The 18,686-nt window shown below is 50.8% G+C and overlaps 9 protein-coding genes across 9 annotated transcripts; 4 read left to right on the top strand and 5 right to left on the bottom strand.

Annotated features, from left to right (window-relative positions):
* Positions 1 to 361: 361 nt before the first annotated feature.
* Positions 362 to 1,161, top strand: SNOG_08123 (hypothetical protein; the record flags this gene model as incomplete). The annotated part of the gene is made up of 3 exons (XM_001798396.1): positions 362 to 452; positions 509 to 620; positions 696 to 1,161. 3 exons carry the CDS (start codon positions 362 to 364, stop codon positions 1,159 to 1,161), a joined length of 669 nt encoding a protein of 222 aa, XP_001798448.1.
* Positions 1,162 to 2,021: 860 nt separating this feature from the next.
* Positions 2,022 to 3,544, bottom strand: SNOG_08122 (hypothetical protein; the record flags this gene model as incomplete). Its single annotated transcript, XM_001798395.1, has 2 exons — positions 2,022 to 2,971; positions 3,076 to 3,544. 2 exons carry the CDS (start codon positions 3,542 to 3,544, stop codon positions 2,022 to 2,024), a joined length of 1,419 nt encoding a protein of 472 aa, XP_001798447.1.
* A 1,236-nt stretch (positions 3,545 to 4,780) lies between these two features.
* SNOG_08121 (hypothetical protein) lies at positions 4,781 to 5,314 on the bottom strand (the record flags this gene model as incomplete). Its single annotated transcript, XM_001798394.1, has 1 exon — positions 4,781 to 5,314. One exon carries the CDS (start codon positions 5,312 to 5,314, stop codon positions 4,781 to 4,783), a length of 534 nt encoding a protein of 177 aa, XP_001798446.1.
* Positions 5,315 to 7,625: 2,311 nt separating this feature from the next.
* On the top strand, positions 7,626 to 9,605 carry SNOG_08120 (hypothetical protein; the record flags this gene model as incomplete). The annotated part of the gene is made up of 3 exons (XM_001798393.1): positions 7,626 to 7,654; positions 7,736 to 8,775; positions 9,109 to 9,605. The coding sequence occupies 3 exons, from the start codon at positions 7,626 to 7,628 to the stop codon at positions 9,603 to 9,605; spliced, it is 1,566 nt and encodes a 521-aa protein (XP_001798445.1).
* A 693-nt stretch (positions 9,606 to 10,298) lies between these two features.
* Positions 10,299 to 11,902, top strand: SNOG_08119 (hypothetical protein; the record flags this gene model as incomplete). The annotated part of the gene is made up of 3 exons (XM_001798392.1): positions 10,299 to 10,467; positions 10,572 to 10,865; positions 10,917 to 11,902. 3 exons carry the CDS (start codon positions 10,299 to 10,301, stop codon positions 11,900 to 11,902), a joined length of 1,449 nt encoding a protein of 482 aa, XP_001798444.1.
* Positions 11,903 to 12,112: 210 nt separating this feature from the next.
* Positions 12,113 to 13,537, bottom strand: SNOG_08118 (hypothetical protein; the record flags this gene model as incomplete). Its single annotated transcript, XM_001798391.1, has 1 exon — positions 12,113 to 13,537. The coding sequence occupies one exon, from the start codon at positions 13,535 to 13,537 to the stop codon at positions 12,113 to 12,115; it is 1,425 nt and encodes a 474-aa protein (XP_001798443.1).
* Positions 13,538 to 14,417: 880 nt separating this feature from the next.
* Positions 14,418 to 15,448, bottom strand: SNOG_08117 (hypothetical protein). Its single transcript, XM_001798390.1, has 2 exons — positions 15,286 to 15,448; positions 14,418 to 15,193 (listed from the first exon to the last, which is right to left on the bottom strand). The coding sequence occupies exons 1-2, from the start codon at positions 15,422 to 15,424 to the stop codon at positions 14,463 to 14,465; spliced, it is 870 nt and encodes a 289-aa protein (XP_001798442.1). The 5' UTR covers positions 15,425 to 15,448; the 3' UTR covers positions 14,418 to 14,462.
* A 456-nt stretch (positions 15,449 to 15,904) lies between these two features.
* SNOG_08116 (hypothetical protein) lies at positions 15,905 to 16,445 on the top strand (the record flags this gene model as incomplete). The annotated part of the gene is made up of 2 exons (XM_001798389.1): positions 15,905 to 16,067; positions 16,129 to 16,445. The coding sequence occupies 2 exons, from the start codon at positions 15,905 to 15,907 to the stop codon at positions 16,443 to 16,445; spliced, it is 480 nt and encodes a 159-aa protein (XP_001798441.1).
* A 593-nt stretch (positions 16,446 to 17,038) lies between these two features.
* SNOG_08115 (hypothetical protein) lies at positions 17,039 to 18,319 on the bottom strand (the record flags this gene model as incomplete). The annotated part of the gene is made up of 1 exon (XM_001798388.1): positions 17,039 to 18,319. The coding sequence occupies one exon, from the start codon at positions 18,317 to 18,319 to the stop codon at positions 17,039 to 17,041; it is 1,281 nt and encodes a 426-aa protein (XP_001798440.1).
* Between the last annotated feature and the right edge of the window lie 367 nt (positions 18,320 to 18,686).

Genomic DNA, 18,686 nt, shown 5'->3' with positions numbered 1-18,686 from the left:
CGCTTTGTTGAAGCTTTGACAGCGTCTCAAAGGCGGCTCTTTTCTTCCTGCATCAACACCATATTATGAGCGATCTGCGGAGCGCCCTTACTTAATTGCTTAACCTGCTCATCAAGTGAGCTTGCTAGAGACCCTTGATAGATTTGCATGCGATTTTGAATCAGCGTTGGTTGCGCCTCTGGCTCGCGGGCGTTGCGCGGTCTCTGCGCCTCCTAAGCAGCGTTGTCTAGTTGCGGTGGAGTGTTACAGTCAGAAATGGAAGCAAGGTGGACCGGGCGTATCTGTTCGCAGACCCTTAAATTCTCTACATTCTGAATACCTGCATCTATCTGCCGTTACCAAAACATCAAGTCTTCTCAAAATGCCGCCTAGTCCGAAGCTTAACGAGGGCCGCACTTTCCGTCGTCGATATGTGGGTGCATTCCTTATCTTGCTGGCTTCCATTCTGATTGGTATGTCTCCCTCTTTGATTGCTCACGGTCCACAGCTCTTACTCACCCCATTGCAGGTTTGATCGCGAGCACCGACGGCTCTGCACCATCCGTCGAAGCTTACTATAGCTCACTCGAATCACGAATCGGATACTGGCTCGTCCTCGGTAATGCAAGGCATTGCGGATTGTATGCGAAAGGACAGCTGTCACCCTTTCCCATATCCAAAGCTCAGCGAGCTATGGAAGATAAACTATAAACAAGGCTGGGACTAAAGCCAGGTGACCGAGTCCTCGATGCTGGTGCCGGCTCGGGATACGTCGCTATGACCATGGCGAGACACGGCCTCAATGTGCAGGCTATCGACATCACGCCGCACCACGTCGCTAATGCAAAGAAGAATGTTAGGGGATACGGCCTACAGGACAGAATCAAAGTCGACTATGCCAACTACCATAACCTGAGCCAGTTTCCTGATGCATCATTTGACGGCATTTACACTATGGAGACCTTTGTTCACGCGGACGACCCAATCAAGGTTCTCAACAACTTTAAGCGACTCCTTAAGCCAGGCGGTGTCGTGGTTCTACACGAAGCTGATTTCAGTCGTGATTCGGACAAACTGCAAGACGTGCTGCGACTTTCTCCAAAACACACTTCCAAAGGGTGGCTACGAAGAGCTCATGAAAGTGGCAGGGTTCAAAGACTTTTCCCTCGAAGACCTGACTGATGAGGTGCTGCCTATGTGGAGACTCTTTGGTGTCTTAGGCTACGTGCCTTACCAGATCTTCAAACTGGTTGGGATACAAGACCGGTTCATCAACGTCATGGCTGGCGTGGAAGCGTGGTTAAATTGGGGGGACGGACGTTATATCTCAATTAGAGCCGTGAAACCTTGACGCGCTGTACTGGTACCTAGGCACTTGACTCATCCGTGTCTTGAAATGAGGAATTTGCAGCAGTGAGCATAGGCTGATGCTACAAGATCACTGTTTGACTTGATCGATATATACATCCTTTTACTGTCTCTAGTTTTAAATGTAAATTGCCTGTCTGAGTACATCTCGAGATTTGTCTGGCACTCAACGAAATACGAGATTTCTGGTCAATTGATGAATGAACAGATTGTTCTTGCGGATCTTGGTAACAAGGTCGCTTTGTGCCACTACCTCTATACTGCTTACGATAAGTGAACAGGAAGGCGACGTATTTCCTGATCGCTTCGGGATCTCAAGGACGCTTACGTGCCACTTTTTCCCGCGTGCAGTCTGCAGGCTGTAGCATGCATCATATTGATATGAATCCACTGCTTCTTTCACATATAACCCGGATACTGAATGCAAGTTCTCCTGTCAGATCAATCAGATGTCGAGGTACCGTCTACAATTTGTTTACGCATAAAATCATGTAGTGGTTCCTTTTTCTCTCTTGAACCACTACCTGTACCCTGAACTGGCTACAGGAAGTAACTAATGTTGTTACTCTCGGGATGCGGAGGCATTTCAACGGAAGGAGTAACTGTTTTCAGGTAGCATATTACCGTAAGCGGGCATACTCCAGCTATCTTTGCTTTAACGTAGTAACATCTCCTTACGAATACTCCTCTTCATCAAAGTCACCGAAAATCCAGTGTTCGCGTAGCTCTTGTCGTTCCTGCTCGGACTCGGCTGCTTCGAGTGCATCAGCCTTGAGCTGATTTTCTTTTTGCTTTATCTCGTCATACTGCTCCACCGGCACCCACCCTTCGGGCCCAATACCGACAACATCCCTGCAAGCTTGGAGTTGTTCGTCTGCCTCAATCTGCGCAGCATTGAGGCGCAGGCACTCGCTCACCTCCTCTTCAGAGAAAGCGATAGGGCATAGGGTCTTTGCAGTGTCGTTTGTGCTCGATTCAGAAGTAACTACATCAGCCCAGTTCTTCGTCAAACAAATCAAGTTGGCTTTGAGCGTCACGTTATCTCCTTCCCAAGGAGAACTTGCGTGGTCGAAAAGCTTGCGTCTTAGCGTGCTGAACTTGTACGTTAGGGCGTGGTAGTGCACTGGATTCAATCTTTCGGTGGCTGTGACATAGAAGTAGTGCAATTGACGCCGACGTAGGAGCAAAACTTCCTGGAACTGTTCGCTATCGCTTAGCTCATCGAAATTGGGTGGCACCTCAGGGGGGGTGAGCGATTCCGAGACACTGTCGCCGTAATTCTGGAAGCTGTTTGGTATTCCGCATTGCAGAAAGAGCGGGAGTATTGCGCAGTGTTGCCAGTCGATGAGGCCAGTTATACCGAGATCCTTAGAGATGAAAATGTTGTTGGGCTGGAGATCGGGATGTCTTAGCGTAGGGCGGGTCAAGACACCGTTGCTATCTGATATAAGATATGGCACGGTTCGCAGGTATTTGTCCAGATTGTCTAGGTGCTCAGATGGCGATTGCTTTTGGTAGCCGTATATTTCTCGGCGCAGACGTTGAAAAGGGTGGAGCGGACGACCGAATTTTGTCAAACATGCAATCTCCTTCTTGGCCCCAGCTTCAAGAGTGGCTGCTGCATCTGCGGCTTTTGAAAATTAGCGAGGGCTAGGAGTAGAGGACAAAGTGAGAACGTGTAGATGTAAACGTTTGATCGGAGTATTGAAGAATAGAGCTGCTGCGTACATGGTCCACGATCGGTCTGGATATGAAGCCTTTTACCATGCCACAAGTGAAGTCTTGTGTCAGGACCAATGCAAAAGCGAGCATCGCATGGAGATTCCGGCGTCGGAATGTCGACCTTGTTGAACCCAGCTGGCAAATCCTTGGTGTAGTACAGACTACCACTTGCTGGAAATTCAAGAGAGAAGAGCCGAGACTCCAACTCCACGAGGTTAGTGACGACAGTGATTCTAGCCTTTTCAGAAAGGTCAAACCAGATGTCTCCCAAGTGTGTTCCGCAAACTCGCTCCATGAAGAGGTATTCGGTGCCAGCAGCGTTATCTGACGTAGAAGAGTAACTGTAAATCTTGGGTACTCGTATATCGTGCGAGCGGAGGAACTCCATCGTCGCAACCTCGCTGGCCACGACCAGGTGCTTTGGCTCGGTGACGGGATAAGGGATACGCCCTACAAACTGAAAGCCGTCATACATAGTAATCAGGAATGTCCTGTTGAACCCGCCTTCGGCAAGTTTTACAAAAGAAGCTATATCTTCTACTTTCCGATCAACGGCGGCGGCGGCGAAGCGCTTGAGTTCTGTCACGTTGAAAACACGTCTTCTCTCAGCATGCTTCAGGGAGTCATTCCAGCTTAATTCTACAGTCAGTATGAGAGCAAGTTTAGTAAGAGGTGGTAAACAGACACCCATCGCCCCGATGTGTACTCGAATAGCTCAGAAGGTTCCTCTATTGAGCAGCCGACCAGGGAACGATTCCATTGTGCAAAGGGTCTGCGAGCTTTAATAGGGTTAATCTTTCGTGGCAAGATTTGTGGGCGAAAGCAAAGAGCCAGCAGGGTGTTTGGGTTTCGAGAAAATGACATAACGTGATTGTCTAGAGGGAGGTGGTACGGAAGCAGTCACGAGACTCCCCGCGAAAAGCTTAGCGAGCGGGTATGCTAGGATCATCTCGGTTAGATAGAAGCAGCAGCTTTTATCGTCTATGAAGATTCATATTCGTAGAGACTGACAAGCTCGGTATTGAGGGTACCTATGGTAGATGTCGTGTCAGACGAGTGCTTGTAAACTGAAGGGTAGATTGTGCCTCAAATAGTGTACATGCTGTATATAACGTCAGTATTATCTTTGTTCCCGTAGAGAGGTTACCCAACTCGTGCCGGTGGGATTAAATTAGAAAGAACTATGATCGTCATAAAACGCCAGGAGATGGAAGTTGAGAGCACTGCCGAAGAGCCATGTTCCTCGAATGCTCTACCAGACAGTAGACCCGGAAAGTCGCATATGAAGAACGCTCTTGATCTGCGTCATGACGTCCGAAACATAGCAGGTTGTCATTCGAAAGCAGGACTTGCATTCACAACACTAGTCGGAGACCATATTATTATCATAGCAAAGGCCGACCATTGAACCCCAACTATAATAGTTCGCTTACTCTGCCTGTGTCGTAGTCGACTCCGCATTGTCAGTAAAATCTTTCCAATAATCCTCCCTTGGTCGGAAACGCAACTCAGGGCCTGAATGATCCGAACCTTGCTGATCCTTCATCTCAAACACCTTACTCTGTTCTCCAATGTCCTCTGACATCTCAATGTCAAGATACCACAGCGTTTTGGCGACCGTCACACAACTCTCGAGATATGCGAGTGGTTTCCCTGCGCAGCTACGATATCCGATAGAGAAAGGGGAGAATGCTGCTCTCATCTCTTCCAACTATGTCTGTTCATGCATATCACCTTCTTCAAGGGAGCGCTCTGGTGTAAAGGTCCAGGGATCTGGAAAGTACTTTTCGTTGTGATGAATGATATACACATTCACCCCTATACGCGTTCCCCCGGGAACGGCATGACCGTCAATGACAACGGGACCCTTTCCATCACGAGGGATCTCGCGCCACAGCGTGCTACCCGCGGGTGGACTGATGCGCAGAGTCTCGTCGATACTTGCGCGTAGATACTTGCAGGCTATCAGCTTAGGTCCAGCTCCAATCTCCGAGCCGTCTGCAAATGTCGTGCGAATCTCTTCCATCAGAAGTGCATAGCAAGCTGGGTACCGCGAGAGGTAGAAGAATGTAGCTGCCATGGTTGTCGCGGTTGTGTCGCCGTCTGCTGGAATGAGGAAGGTAGCTTCGGACCACAATTTCCTCGAGCTGAGGCTCTGGCCCGTTTCCGGGTCCTTGTAGTAGCACACAGTGCTGAGGAGATCAGGGCGTGCGTGTTTCTCTTCCTGACGTCGGGCACTGACCATAGTCTTAACGAGGCGGTGGTATCGCAGTACCTGGGGCAGAAGGACAGGAAGGAATAGTTTTTCCAAGTTCAGCTTCTTGCGAAATGGCCATTGTATGTAGACGTTGATGTGCTAATTACTGGTGGATATGGCGTCTATGATCCATCGGTTGACCACATCGAACTGCAACTGCAGGTCATACCAGAATCCTAGCTCGACGGAGATATCGTAGCCAAGCAATTTGCATGCCTCAGACATGTCGACCGACCTGCATTCTTCGCTTAACTCATCTGTATTAAGCTTCTTAGGCATAAATAAGCATAAATAACGCCGAGAACGAAGCGTCCGAATAGACCTTTACGGAAAGTACCGTAGTAGCTATCGCTTATTAAGCTTAGCGCAAGGCGAGAAAAGAAATGACAGAGAGGTGCCAGACGAATAAGCTTATTTCTACTGAGTCAACGCGCTTAGGCTAAATTTGGGGCTCCTTCGTACCGCAACGTGTATACCTAGTTATTAACGGTGGGGTAGTTATCGACGCAAGGACATCAATGTTCTGCCCCTACAAACGAAGAATCTCTGCTAACGACCTCTGCACGGCATAATGCTCTAGGTAAATTCGATTTTTACATGTAAAATACAATTCTAAGGCGTTGCAGCAGGCGGTGAGCTAGCGCATTGACGACCCCTCTACCGGCAATAACTCGGTATATTGCGGTAGTAAGCACGGGGCAAACACGTATTTTTGGGCATCTGTTACGAGATAGCTCCTGCAACTATCTCGTTTAAACCGGCACGAAATTGTCATATTCTCTCTCTCTTACCCTTCAAAACTCTTAATGCAAAGAGCCAACTTTCCTGAATAGCATAGTCTGATCCGCTCCCAGGAGATGCACTTAAGGGGTGGCTAAGCGAGTCTTCGTTCGCAGGTGGGCGTAGTTTAGTATCAATAACTGTTGTTGCGGAGCATATAATCGACTCTTCACTCCCTTGAATGAGAGCTATCTCAACCCTCACAACTAGTGTTAATCCCGGGAAAAGAGCATCTGTGTGGTGATTTCTACGATCTTACAGTGGTACAGTCCAAGGATTTTTGACATGATCAATCTGGAGGAACAAATGTGCCAAAGCTTCACTCACTGCGCGTAGGCTGGTATCAGCGGGGGTACGCCGTCAATTAACGTGCAAGTCAATTCGTTCTGGGCGACCTTTTCGTTTCCGCGCTAATATCCGTGTCAGCATCACGCACTCATTTCGTAAAACGGGCTTACCTCAGTAATACCTAGGTCGACCCTTGGAAATTCGAACACGACGCATCTAGAGTCCCTCTCCGAAAACAGATCGTTAGCGCTGTCGAGCGTGGTAAGGTTCGTAGGACGGGACTGTAAGTACTTTTATAGCGGTCAAATCTTAGCTTCATATATATTATTTGCATCTCCCTTCTGTCACTGCTATCGATTCCTATACGCTCGTTTACCAATTCCGCTTGCATTTACAAGCTGTTGAAGATGTTCATTAGACTTGTAGTACCCGCTCTCCTGGCAAGCGCTGTGGCTGCAGGAAGCTTGTTTGTTGATCGTTCCTACATCGTCCAAGTTGCGCCAGGCGGGGTAAGTTCTTATTGAAGAACATTGGAAGCCTAAAACGTTTGCTGATTCCAACTCTAGAATGTTGCAGAGATACTGAGTGATTTCCCTGCGGACATCAGATTGAACTTGACCAGCGAAATCTTCAGTGGTTGCTCTATTACATTCCGCCAAGGAGTTAACGAAGCTGAAGAGCTTGCTAGACTCCTAGCTGAGGATCAGGTTGTACAAGCCTGGCGCAACAAGAGAATCGCCGGCCAGGATTCTAAAAATGTCCCGATTGCGCCTGGAGTTCCTGCGAAACTCAAATCCAGACAGACGTTCAAACGAGATCCCATGAAGGATACTTTTTCACCTCATGTCATGACTCAGGTCGATCAACTGCATGCTAAAGGGATTACTGGAAAAGGAGCGCGTATTGCTCTCCTCGACTTTGGTGTATGTACTAAATCCTGCTAACCTGGTTTGACAACACTAACTCCAATCTCAGGTTGACTACACGCACTACGCTCTTGGCGGATGCTTCGGTAAACCTGAATGCTTGTTCCCCAAAGGATACGACTTTACTGGCAACGACTACCACGGGGGTAGCAGTGATGATGATGTTCCCCATCCTGGCCCGGACCCAATGGACAGTTGCGCAGTGAGTATTCACTTATGAGTCATGTACCAATAGAACATTCGCTTACACGGGGCTGCACAGGGATATGGAACTCACGCTGCTGGTATTATTGCCGCCCAGAAGAATGAGCATGGCTTTGTTGGAGTTGCTCCTGTAGGTTTCCTCCCGTCCTTGAATCTAAGGATGTCCTTCTAACCAACAGGATGCGAAAATATACCCCTATCGTGTGTTTAGCTGCGACGGATCAACTTCAGAAGATGTCCTCGTTGCTGGCTTTTTGCGGGCTCATGCTGACGGCGCCAACATCATCTCCTGTTCAATGGCAGCACAAGCTGGTTGGAGCGAGTACACAAATGCTGTCATTCTCTCTCGCATGGCAGCAGAAGGTATCATCGTCACCTTTACTGCCGGCGATGACGGCAACTATGGCCAATTCTTTGCCGAGGACCCTGCTGGAGGCAAAGGCGTTGCTGCTATTGCTTCGTTCGACAACACTGTTCAGCCTTGGCTGGAATCTCGATCTCGATACACCGTCAACAATGGCCAAGTACAAGATTTTAGGTACGCAGTCGGCGAGCCTGCAAAGTGGGTACGCGGCAAGCTACCTCTCTGGACTCCATCATCCAACCCATCTGGAGCGAATGTCGGATGCACCCCATTCCCGGATACGACGCCTGATTTGTCCGAGAAGATTGTCATAATGCGACGTGGCGGCTGTGGTTTCGGAGATAAGCTACAAAACGCTATTGACAAGGGCGCGAAGTATGTTATGATCTACAACAACGCACCAGGCGCGTTGTCTCTCCAGGAGGGTTCATTCAATTTATCTGCTGTTGGTATGGTTGAAGCAGCTGTTGGTGAGAACTGGGTCAGGGCTCTGGCTGCGGGTAAAACTATCGCGTTGGACATGTCCGATCCTCATGACGGTCCGATCCAGGTTGTGGAGACGCCAAACACCTTGACTGGTGGTTCAGTGAGCAGTTTCTCGTCGTGGGGTCCGACCTATGAGGCCGATATGAAACCTCAGTTTGGTGCCCCCGGAGCAAACATTCTGTCGACTTTCCCTGTTGCTCTTGGTTCCTTTGCTACCATAAGTGGCAGCGGTAGGGCTTGCTATCATGCTGCTGGAATCTACGCCCTCCTCGCCGAAGCCCGTGGAACATACGACCCGGTAGTTCTTCAAAACCTTCTTGCGGCTACAGCCAAACCGGCGCGGATCAACGTCAACAATGTTTTTGGATCTTCCTTGGCCCCAGTCGCGCAGCAAGGAGCTGGTCTATTACAAGCATATGATGCTGCGTATGCAGTCACAGTTCTAAGCGCATCCGGTCTCAGTTTTAACGACACTGTCAATCTTGTCGACGAAAGTTTTACTGTTTCAAATACTGGACACAAAGCTATCACTTACGAACTGGATGTGATTAGCAGCGCTACTGCGTACACCTTTTCAACGTCTACTAGCCCCGACACGTTCCCCGGATTGAAAATCGACAATTCTTATGCTACTGTACATTTGAGTACATATAAGACCACAGTCCCCGCTGGCGGCAAACAGACTATCATTGTAAAAGTAACCCCTCCACGGATCGATGCGTCCCGTCTTCCAGTCTATGGTGGCTACATTCGTCTTAATGCTACCAATGGCGAGACAATGTCTTTGCCCTATCAGGGCATTGTAGGGGATCTGAGTTCTCACGTGGTGTTGAACAGCACCGCACTCCAGACCTTGCGCGAATCTCCGTCCGGCGACTTTGTGCCCGTTACTCCGCAGAACTCGGTATTCAAGCTATCGCATAAGGATCAGGGCTCGGACGACACACCTTCTCTCTTCTTTTACCTGAGTCTTGGATCGGCAAGGATTTATTTCGATGTCGTGTCAGTTGGAAATCAATCCCGCGTAATCGGCGAGGCCAGCGAGGCCTGGACTTACTTGGCACGTGATTACCCTTATTTTTTCAGGTGGGATGGCCGATTCAAGAATCATACAGCCGTAGCAGATGGAGACTATAAGCTCCGTGTTCGGGCAGCGCGCATTATCGGTAAGGCAGAACGTAATCTGTACGATGTTGTTGAATCGAAGGTCTTTTCAATTCGATGGAAGTAAAGGTTTAGCATCTAGCTCTACAGAGAGCATGTAATCACTTAGCTAATTTGCTTAGAGCCTTTATAGACTTTATAGCTTTACTTTTCTATGTACTAATTGTCAAAATACATTAGTATACTACTAAGATATTCTACTATATACTGTTAACTTAAGCCTGGGAGCGTGGTTATATGCGATATAGTCATCGTACAGGCCAGATAAACGCGGCAAGACGCTAAGCAAACATCCATTTCCTGCTTTAGAAGCATCTATTTCCTGGTGCGATTCCACTCTCATTAACATTCGGAAAGATGTACGACGATTCCCTCCACCTTCCGATGTAACCTGCGATTCCCATTGGCGTTTCGGGGATCATCTATGTTCCTGACTTGTGACCGGCTTTTCCCCGCATCGCGCTTGCCTCGTTGCGTGCAAGCGTTGGCCTTTGCACGCTCGACCTGAGCATTTTCAACTGGGGTCTCCACAAACACCTACATGCTTGAAGAAATATGCCCGCTAGTTTCCTATTCTCCAGGCTTTGGTAGATAGGTGGAGCCGAGTTTTCTTCAGCACGAGTATGGCTATCTCCATAATTATGGGTCTCTTACTTAGGTACTTGGGTGCCGTCATGCGTTATTTAAATATCAACAACAGATCAACTACGGACAGTCTTTTGATCAGTTGAGAAAAAGACATGATACACCCATATGTCAAATGTGTGGCGGCAGCGCTTCTGCACACAGCCGCCGCTACAACAAGCAATGTGATTCAGCTCGAAATTCCCGACTCACCACCAGCTGGTACGCAGTCGCTTTCTGGCTCGTTCCAAGGCTATTCGATGGAGATGGCATCGTTACCAAGCATGGCAGGCAATATTTCGTAGGTACATCATTCTCACAATTACACATTCATTGATGAGTAATAGGTCACCAAACGAATTGTCTCACCGTATGCTCCAAAACCTCAAAGACATTAGTGGATCAGCAGTGCCCATCCGCGTGGGAGGTACAACTGCCAATCACGGAATCTGGATACCTAACCAGAAGGAAGCCATCATCCAGAACTTTGCAGTGCCTGGTGCAGACCAACCTGCAAATGTTACGTGGGGACCGGCGTATCTTGAGTCGTTCAAGACGTTCCCAAATGGCACAAAATACACTGTTGGAGTGACGTTCGACAGTGGTGCTGTAGGAGAAAAAGCCACTATTGCCGAAGCAAAAGCTTTCTACGAGGGCATTGGCTCCGATCTCTATGCTATGGAGGTTGGAAACGAGTTTGATGGTACACGCCCTTCTACAAATATCGAATTGTAAGCTAACATCCCAATGCCAGTCTTTCCCGTCGACCGAGACAATACCACCTGGTCTATCCAAAAATACGTCCCGGAATGGCTCAACCACACCGCCGCAATCGCCACGCGCGTCCTTGGAATCTCATCCCAAAAGCTCTTCCAAGCTGGCGCCTTCGTCGCCCCCGGCACCCTCAATGACGACCTAACCTGGACCGCACAAGCCGCCATCGACCTCGGCATCGCATCCACCAACCTCGCCCGAACATTCTGCACGCACCAGTACTTCGGCGCAGCATGCGGGCCCGTCAAACCCACCATGGCCGGCGCTTTGATGAACCGTACTGCGATGTGGCCATTAATGGCCTATCACGCCAGCGCCTCCGCATACTCCGTATCCAAAAACCTGCCATATGTCATCGGAGAGACGAACTCCATCGCATGCCAGGGTCTCGCGGGCGTGTCTGATGTCTTCGGCGCTGCGGTGTGGAGCGTCGACTACGCGCTGTACGCCGCCTCACTCAACGTGTCCGCGCTGTATTGGCACATGGGCACGGGATATCGATACGCGGCATGGCAGGCTACGCAGAACGGCACGACGGCGGCTGGGCCGCGACCGCTCTACTATGGGAATTGGCTCGTTGCGAAGGCGCTGGGTGGGGGTGAGAAGAAGGTTATCAGTATTGTGAACACTACGACGTTGGCTGGGTATGCTGTATATGCCGAGGGGGAGAAGCTGAGGAGCGTTGTGCTTGTTAATCAGGAGATTTTCAATTCTTCGACGAGTGCGGCGGGGGAGAGGGGGAGTGTGACGTTTCAGTTGCCGAAGGAATTGTGTGGTAGTGATGTGAAGACTTCGGTGCAGAGGCTTACTGGGGCTGGAGCGGAGGTTCGAGAGGGCATTGAGTTTTCTGGACAGACGGTAGCGTTAGACGGCAAGATTGAGGGAAGTGAGTCGAAGGAAGTTGTACAAGATGGTTTTGTGCAAATAAAGGCGACCGAAGCTGTCCTGATCTCATTCGCCGAGTGAGGCAAGTATTAGTCGAAGAACGGCCCGAACATAGATAATGAATTGGCGAGTCTCCTCAACGAGTGAGCAGATATATTGTATTGAGTGCCAGAACACGAAACTCCGTCGAGGGCCTATCTAATTACATTCTAGTATGTATCCCTTACCAAAAACGCCCCGAACACCCCATCAAGATAGCATTTTCCATCGCACCAACCTCCCTATATCCACTCACCACCCAAATTTCTCCACCTGTACCCTTACATCCCTCCCCACCCTCACCATCCCCGCACAAATATTCCTCACATCCCTAACCAGTCCTTCCGGCCCACTCACAACCACCCCTTTACTCCCCTCATCCTCACCCACCCACCCCCTTAGCGCATCCCCCACATCCGGACGCCCAGCAATCTCTGTCGGCGGCGTAATCATCAAATCCAGTCCCCATTCCTCTAGCTCGTTCATCTTGTCCTCCGGCACCCAGAGGCGGTGAGACGGGGCGTGCGTGATCCAGAGGAGTTTGACTTTGAGCGTGGATGGGGATTCGGGGTCGGTGGGGCGCAGGAGCGCGTAGAGAAGCGGGTATGCGACTGCGATGCCGGAGCCACCGGCGATGAGGATGGCGGTGGAGGATGATTGGAGGATGTGGAGGGCGTGGAGAGAGCCGTAGGGGCCGTCGAGGCGGATGCGGGTTGTTGGGTTTGTGCGTGCGTGTTGGAGGAGTTGGTGGGTGAAGCCGGATGGGCCTTGGGCGCGGATGAGGAGTGAGAACCATGCGTGTTTCTTGCCTTCATGTGTCTCGGATTCTGGAGTGGTTGTTGGTGCAGCGGAGAAGATGGTGAATGGATGCGATTGAAGGGCTTGTTTGCGCGATAGAGAAGGAACGGAGATGAAGATGTGTTGATTTGGTTCCCATCCGTTCTTCATGTTTGCTGCAACCAGGGCGGTTTTGTTGCTGGTGTCGACTTCCCAGTTCGCAGAGAGGAGCAGTGTTTCATCGTCTTCCAGGACCGTAAGAGTGGCTGGGTGCGTGGAGGACTTGAGCCACATGCGATACAAGATGCGGTCAATGAGGAAAACCGCGAGGGATATGCCGACATATGGCCGCGAAGTGTAGTGATGGAACCAGAGAAAGACCAGGCCAGCGACCTGTAGAACGATATGCAGCCCGAGGAAGACTTCGTACCACCTCTTCCTGAAACTTCCTAGACTCGTGAAGTAGATGACTTCATATGCGATAAACGCACCCAACCCTAGTAGGACAACACGATTGAAGATGAATTTAATCAACGTGAAGCCAAGATGTCGCAGTAAACCGTACCAAACTGCAAACATACCCGCGAAATGCAGGAATGCCTCGAGGCACATAACCTCGCCCACTCTGCGATGAAAGATGTTCAGGCTTTCATAGGAGTATCCTGTCAGAAACTTGATAGGTTGGTTCTTTGCAGCGAGAAGGTATAGCAAAGGTAGGTTCGCTATGAAGATAATGCCGCACCGGTCGGCGAAGACGAAGAGGTAGAAGAAGTTCAATGGCATGCGGTAAAGGTTGTAAAAGAGTGTCAGGGCAAGCCACGCGATGACGAGCAGAGAGGTGGCGTTTGTAGGAAGAGTCTTGTTGATTATAGGTATGGGACGAGGTTGATACTGTAACATTGATGCGAGGACGTAATATGGTCTCCCATACCACGACATAGTCTTTCGCTGCGATTTCGTGGGAAGTAAAGGGCTCGTTTCGTCGTGCTTCTTCGGCGCTGGCGGTGTGATGCTGCCTTCGATAGTACTGCTCGAACTACTCCAGGCTTCTGTATCTTCTGGACCTATCCTTGTATTATCCATCGCACTCCTTCTCTTCCTCCGATGTAGGACCAGCCTTTCACCCCAATGCCACGCCGTGAAGACCACCAGTATACCCAACAGCACCAAGTTGTACGTCTTCAAGAATCTCCTGCTAAACAAGATCGCTTCCACCATCTTTCTGAACCTCGGATCTTTGCCTGGATCGTCTGGGTCAACCAGCTTGCCCCCTCCCGCCGTTGTCCGTACATCCCAAGGTTCTTCGGTTGATGCGGTCGCGTGGAGCGCAAAGCGCAGGATGTCGCGAAGCCATGGTGTATCGTCCATGGTAGCTGCTGTGCGAGGTTTGTCAAAGAGAGGTTCGGTCGAAGTACCTACATGTCATACCGTGATGCCATGCATGCACTGCATGATCCGCGTGCTCGCGTCATCAGGTGGACCGTATCAGATGCGCGCACATGGCTGTGCTGCGATAAGCCTCGGGTGCGCATACCGTGGCACGCGATGCTCAATGTGGGGATGTCCAGCAGCATCCCTTCGAGGATGGGTTTCTGATACATTCGCCATGTAGCCTTGTATTTTTCGGTATAAACTCAAAGCATGCAGGCCGAACATAGTGATAGGTTTCTGTGCCCAGTCTTTGCACTATGTAACCCAGAACCATGGTTCGAACGAAGTGCAAGATGCTGGTGCAGCCTTGGCACATGTCACAATCACAAAGCAACGGAAGCAAACATGCAGCACAATATGTGCGATTCGAATAGATACTTTTTGACATTCAGGCCTACTCGTTCTTCCACTCAGCCTTCTGCTTGTTCGCAAAAGCTGACATGCCAATCTTCTGGTCTTGGCTGCCAAACAGGCCGTGGAAGACTCTCCTCTCATACTCAACACCCTCGCGAATGCCCAATTCCTGGCTCTTGTTGACTACTTCTTTGCAAGCCTTGACAGCGATTTGGCTGTAGCTCGCAATCTTCTTCGCCGTCGCGAGAGCGCCATTGACGCACTCTTCCGGAGTCTCGAACACCTTCGCTACCAAACCCCACTCGCCCGCCTGTGTTGCTGAGATGTTGTCTCCAGTAAGGATAGTCTCCATGGCTCTTGACTTTCCAATCGCCTTTGTGAGTCGTTGTGAGCCTCCTGCGCCTGGGATTACGCCCAGCTTGATCTCTGGTTGTCCGAAGACAGCCTTCGGTCCTGCGTACATGATGTCGCCCATCATTGCAAGCTCGCATCCTCCTCCCAGCGCGTAGCCGTTGACAGCTGTGATTAGAGGCTTCTTGAGGAAGGTGACGAGATCGGACCAGCTTTCTATAAAGTCGTTGCCATATGCGTAGCTGAATGTGAGGTCCTTCATCTCCTTGATGTCTGCGCCAGCTGCAAAAGCCTTCTCGGAGCCAGTCAAGACAATGGCGCCGATGGATTTGTCCGCCTGGAAGTCGCGAAGGGCTTGGTTGAGCTCGAGGATGAGAGGTGTGCAGAGCGCGTTGAGGGCTTTGGGGCGGTTGAGCTGGACTTGAAGCTATTAGTTCTAGACTTGATGATTTTGGCAGCAATCTGAGCTTCCAGAAACTATGAATACAGCCGTAGAAAATTATTTCACTCACTGAAGCCAACACCGCGCTTAGGTGTCGATACCATTATGTGCTCATACTGCGGTGCGGAAGCATATCCCCGCACAAACCTGGGCAGACCCGTCGGCCTGAACTGTGAAGCAACCCGCGCAGTTGATCTGAATGCCTGCATCTTGTGTGTGATCAATTGTATCCCTTCTCAAGAAACAATCGCTGAGATTGAAGATTACATGGTCAAGTGAAGCTTGAAGCTCTGGTGGGTAGCATCGGCGAACCTCGGTTGTGCCTTCCGCCAAAAGACTCCCGTTCCCACTACGCCGCGTGGGCTCTAGCGTACCTTTTCCGTTAGCGGCCTTCTAGACGTAGCTCCGCCCCGGTTGCGACACGCAGCTGGACTTTTTGACACGACGCCTCAACATTCGCGCCTCCGACCCGTCCATCGACCCTCGCCACCTCCATACCACCATATCCGTATCCCCGGGGAATAACATACGATACGCGTACGGCCAGCAATAGTAATTGCAACCATGGACTCCCCAGAGCCTGATACCCCTTTCGCGGCTGTCACGGCGCAAACGACAAAGTATGGAAGGGTAGGTTATACACGGACAGCCTGGCGCGTTCGCATTCCACCTGCATTCGCATCTATACGATGGATGTGAACGTGATAGAGAGGCATTTTGCTGACAGCCAGCAGATGTTCCAAACATACCTCGACAAGTCAACACCATACACACCATACCGATGGGGCGGAACAGCAACACTCTTCATCCTCTTCGGTTTGCGCATATTCTTCGCACAAGGATGGTATATCGGTACGCAGCATCAGCACTGCAATTGCGCATGCAAGAACCACGTCAACTAACGCGCCACCAGTCGCATACTCGCTAGGCATCTACCTGCTAAACCTCTTCCTCGCCTTCCTCTCTCCCAAATTCGACCCCGCGCTGGAACAAGACGAAGGCATGGAGGACGGCAACGCCAACGGCCTGCCGACCAAAGAAGACCAAGAGTTCCGGCCGTTTGTGCGCCGGCTCCCAGAGTTTAAGTTCTGGTACTCGACCACCCGCGCGATTACTATTGGCTTTTTCTGCAGCTGGTTTGAAATCTTCAACCTGCCAGTTTTCTGGCCCGTCTTGCTGGTGTACTGGCTGATTCTGTTCGGCCTGACGAGTGAGTTCACACACTTTTGAGGTGGCTGAGGCAAAGCGAAATGGCAAGCTAATGATGACGCAGTGCGCCGACAAATCCAACACATGATCAAATACCGCTACGTTCCGTTCACGGTAGGAAAGACGCGGTACTCGGCGAACTGAGCGCTCACGTTAAACTTGCCAGTTCCTTCTTCGATATGCCCGGCGCGGCTTTCGCACGTTTGGGCAGCTGTAGCGCCTTCGATTCTACACTTTAGGGATAGACTTTGTAGGGTTGGGTCCGCCGCTTTTGAATTGCAGGAGCGCCACTGGGAGGAGCATGACTACGGCTGGACTGTCACGTTATGTGTACACGTAGTAAAACGAGCAATTTACATCATTAATATCCATGTGAGGGGCCATGATACTTTTGCTTGGATTTGCAATACAAGTGAAGACTGCTCTTGTTCAATCCTATGCATGGTCGTCTGGGCGAAATCTCCAACGACTATGGACCATTGTCTCGATAGCTTCTGTTGTATGCTCCCCACTACGCTTCTAGACTTCCAAAGCCTCAGTATGGCCAACCCACGCTATGCGCCCTACCCAATAACGCCACCCATGCTCGCGCATCAAACAAAACATCATAAATTCTACCTCCCTCCCTTGCCCTCCTTTTTCTTCTTCAAGTACCCCGCCACCTGCTCCACATGACTGACAAAAAAGCATCTATTCGCATCATTCTTCCACACCAGCACGCCCAATGCCTGCGCATAGCCCATCACATCTCTATACTCGCTCTCCGACCCAAACTCCCGCATCAAATAGCCCGTGGTAACTTCGACACGCTCGCCTTCGTACTCCCACAGGCGGATCTGGTCCATGACGGTAGGTGGCAAGGGCGGGTTAGATTTTTGCATCTGCGGATGGGCGTAGGTGGTTAAGTAGGAGATGATTTGCGCGGACGTGATGCCTGCTTGGACGGCGCGATGGACGGATTCCTTTGTGAGCTTGCCGGAGACGAGGTTAGGAAATCGATGTTGGAGTTTGGTAAACAAGCTGAGGATGGCAATCTGGATCAGACTGTTTGTGTATGCGTAGAGTCTGTAGTTGGTCTCGACAATGATGAAGCCCTTGTTTTGGGCCTTGCTGTCGGGCTTCTCCGTGGTGCCGACGTCTGAGCCGGGGAGGGCGCCGGAGTCGGATGTCAGGGTGGTAGCGAGGCGGGTGGGGTAGAATGTGGGTGAGTCTTTGGAGCTGCGGTAGACGATGCCCATGGCAGAGAGGTCGTCGAGCATGTGGAGTTGACTGGGAGAGAGGGTCGAAGTAGAGTAGTCCTGGCCGAGTTCGAGGGAGCCGAGCATGAAGAGGAAGGAGAGGACTTCGGTCTCTGACATGCCCAGATCGTCGACCATCTTGAGGTATACTATCAGCAGATTCCACACCTGGGCATTCGTCTCCTGCAGCACGAAGCTGAATCCCTCCTTAGTGATTCTCGGTGTCCCATGCACTGTCCTGACCAGATCTCCCGCATGTAACAGCTTCTTCGTCCCAGGCCCGACGTCCATCTTCACGCTCCCTGGCTGGAACCCTGCAGCTCCGCTGACCATGAAGAACAATATGCCCTCCCACTGCTCTCTTGCATGCGCATCCAGAAACTCAATACTAAGCCTCTTCTCCCCTCTCTCGGCCTTCGACGCCGGCACACCAAACGTGCGATGCGTGCCCGACCCTTCGATGGCATGGCGCAAGCTACGCTGAAACCCCGGAATGAGCGAGTACGACAAGCTCTTATCGTCTTCCCGTTTCGAACCGAGGATATGCAGGCGTTCGAGAATATCAAGGGCTTGTACACGTTCGCTACGCGCCGAGGGCTTGAACCAGGCTTCGAGATCGGCGGCGGGAAAAGACGAGGGCATGTAGAGCATCGCCATGACAATTGACTTCGCTGCAGCAGTATTAGCTTTTGGCCACCAGGGCAAATATGTGATACGCACCCAAATGTGGCAACATGCATCTAAACACCGCCAGCACCGTCGACGGCGCCTCATATAGCTTCCTGTGCGTCTGCAGCGGCAGGCCCTGCAGATACTCGAGGGCCTGAATCGATGATGACGCCGACATCGCTGTAGATGTGGGTTGGGAAATAAGTTTGCTACCGTATTATCATGTTCGAGTGATATGCGAAAACATGAGCGCCAAATGTCGCGTAAGAAAAGTCGTCGTCGCGCGAAAGTGAAGGTCAAAGAAAGGCGTGGAGGTTGCGACCTAAAGTTCCATGACGTGCCAAGTGGGCGGAGA

This window comes from Parastagonospora nodorum (genome assembly GCF_000146915.1).
Source record: "Parastagonospora nodorum SN15 chromosome Unknown scaffold_12, whole genome shotgun sequence".
Lineage (NCBI taxonomy): Eukaryota > Fungi > Ascomycota > Dothideomycetes > Pleosporales > Phaeosphaeriaceae > Parastagonospora > Parastagonospora nodorum.
This window is presented reverse-complemented; position numbering and strand designations above follow the sequence as displayed.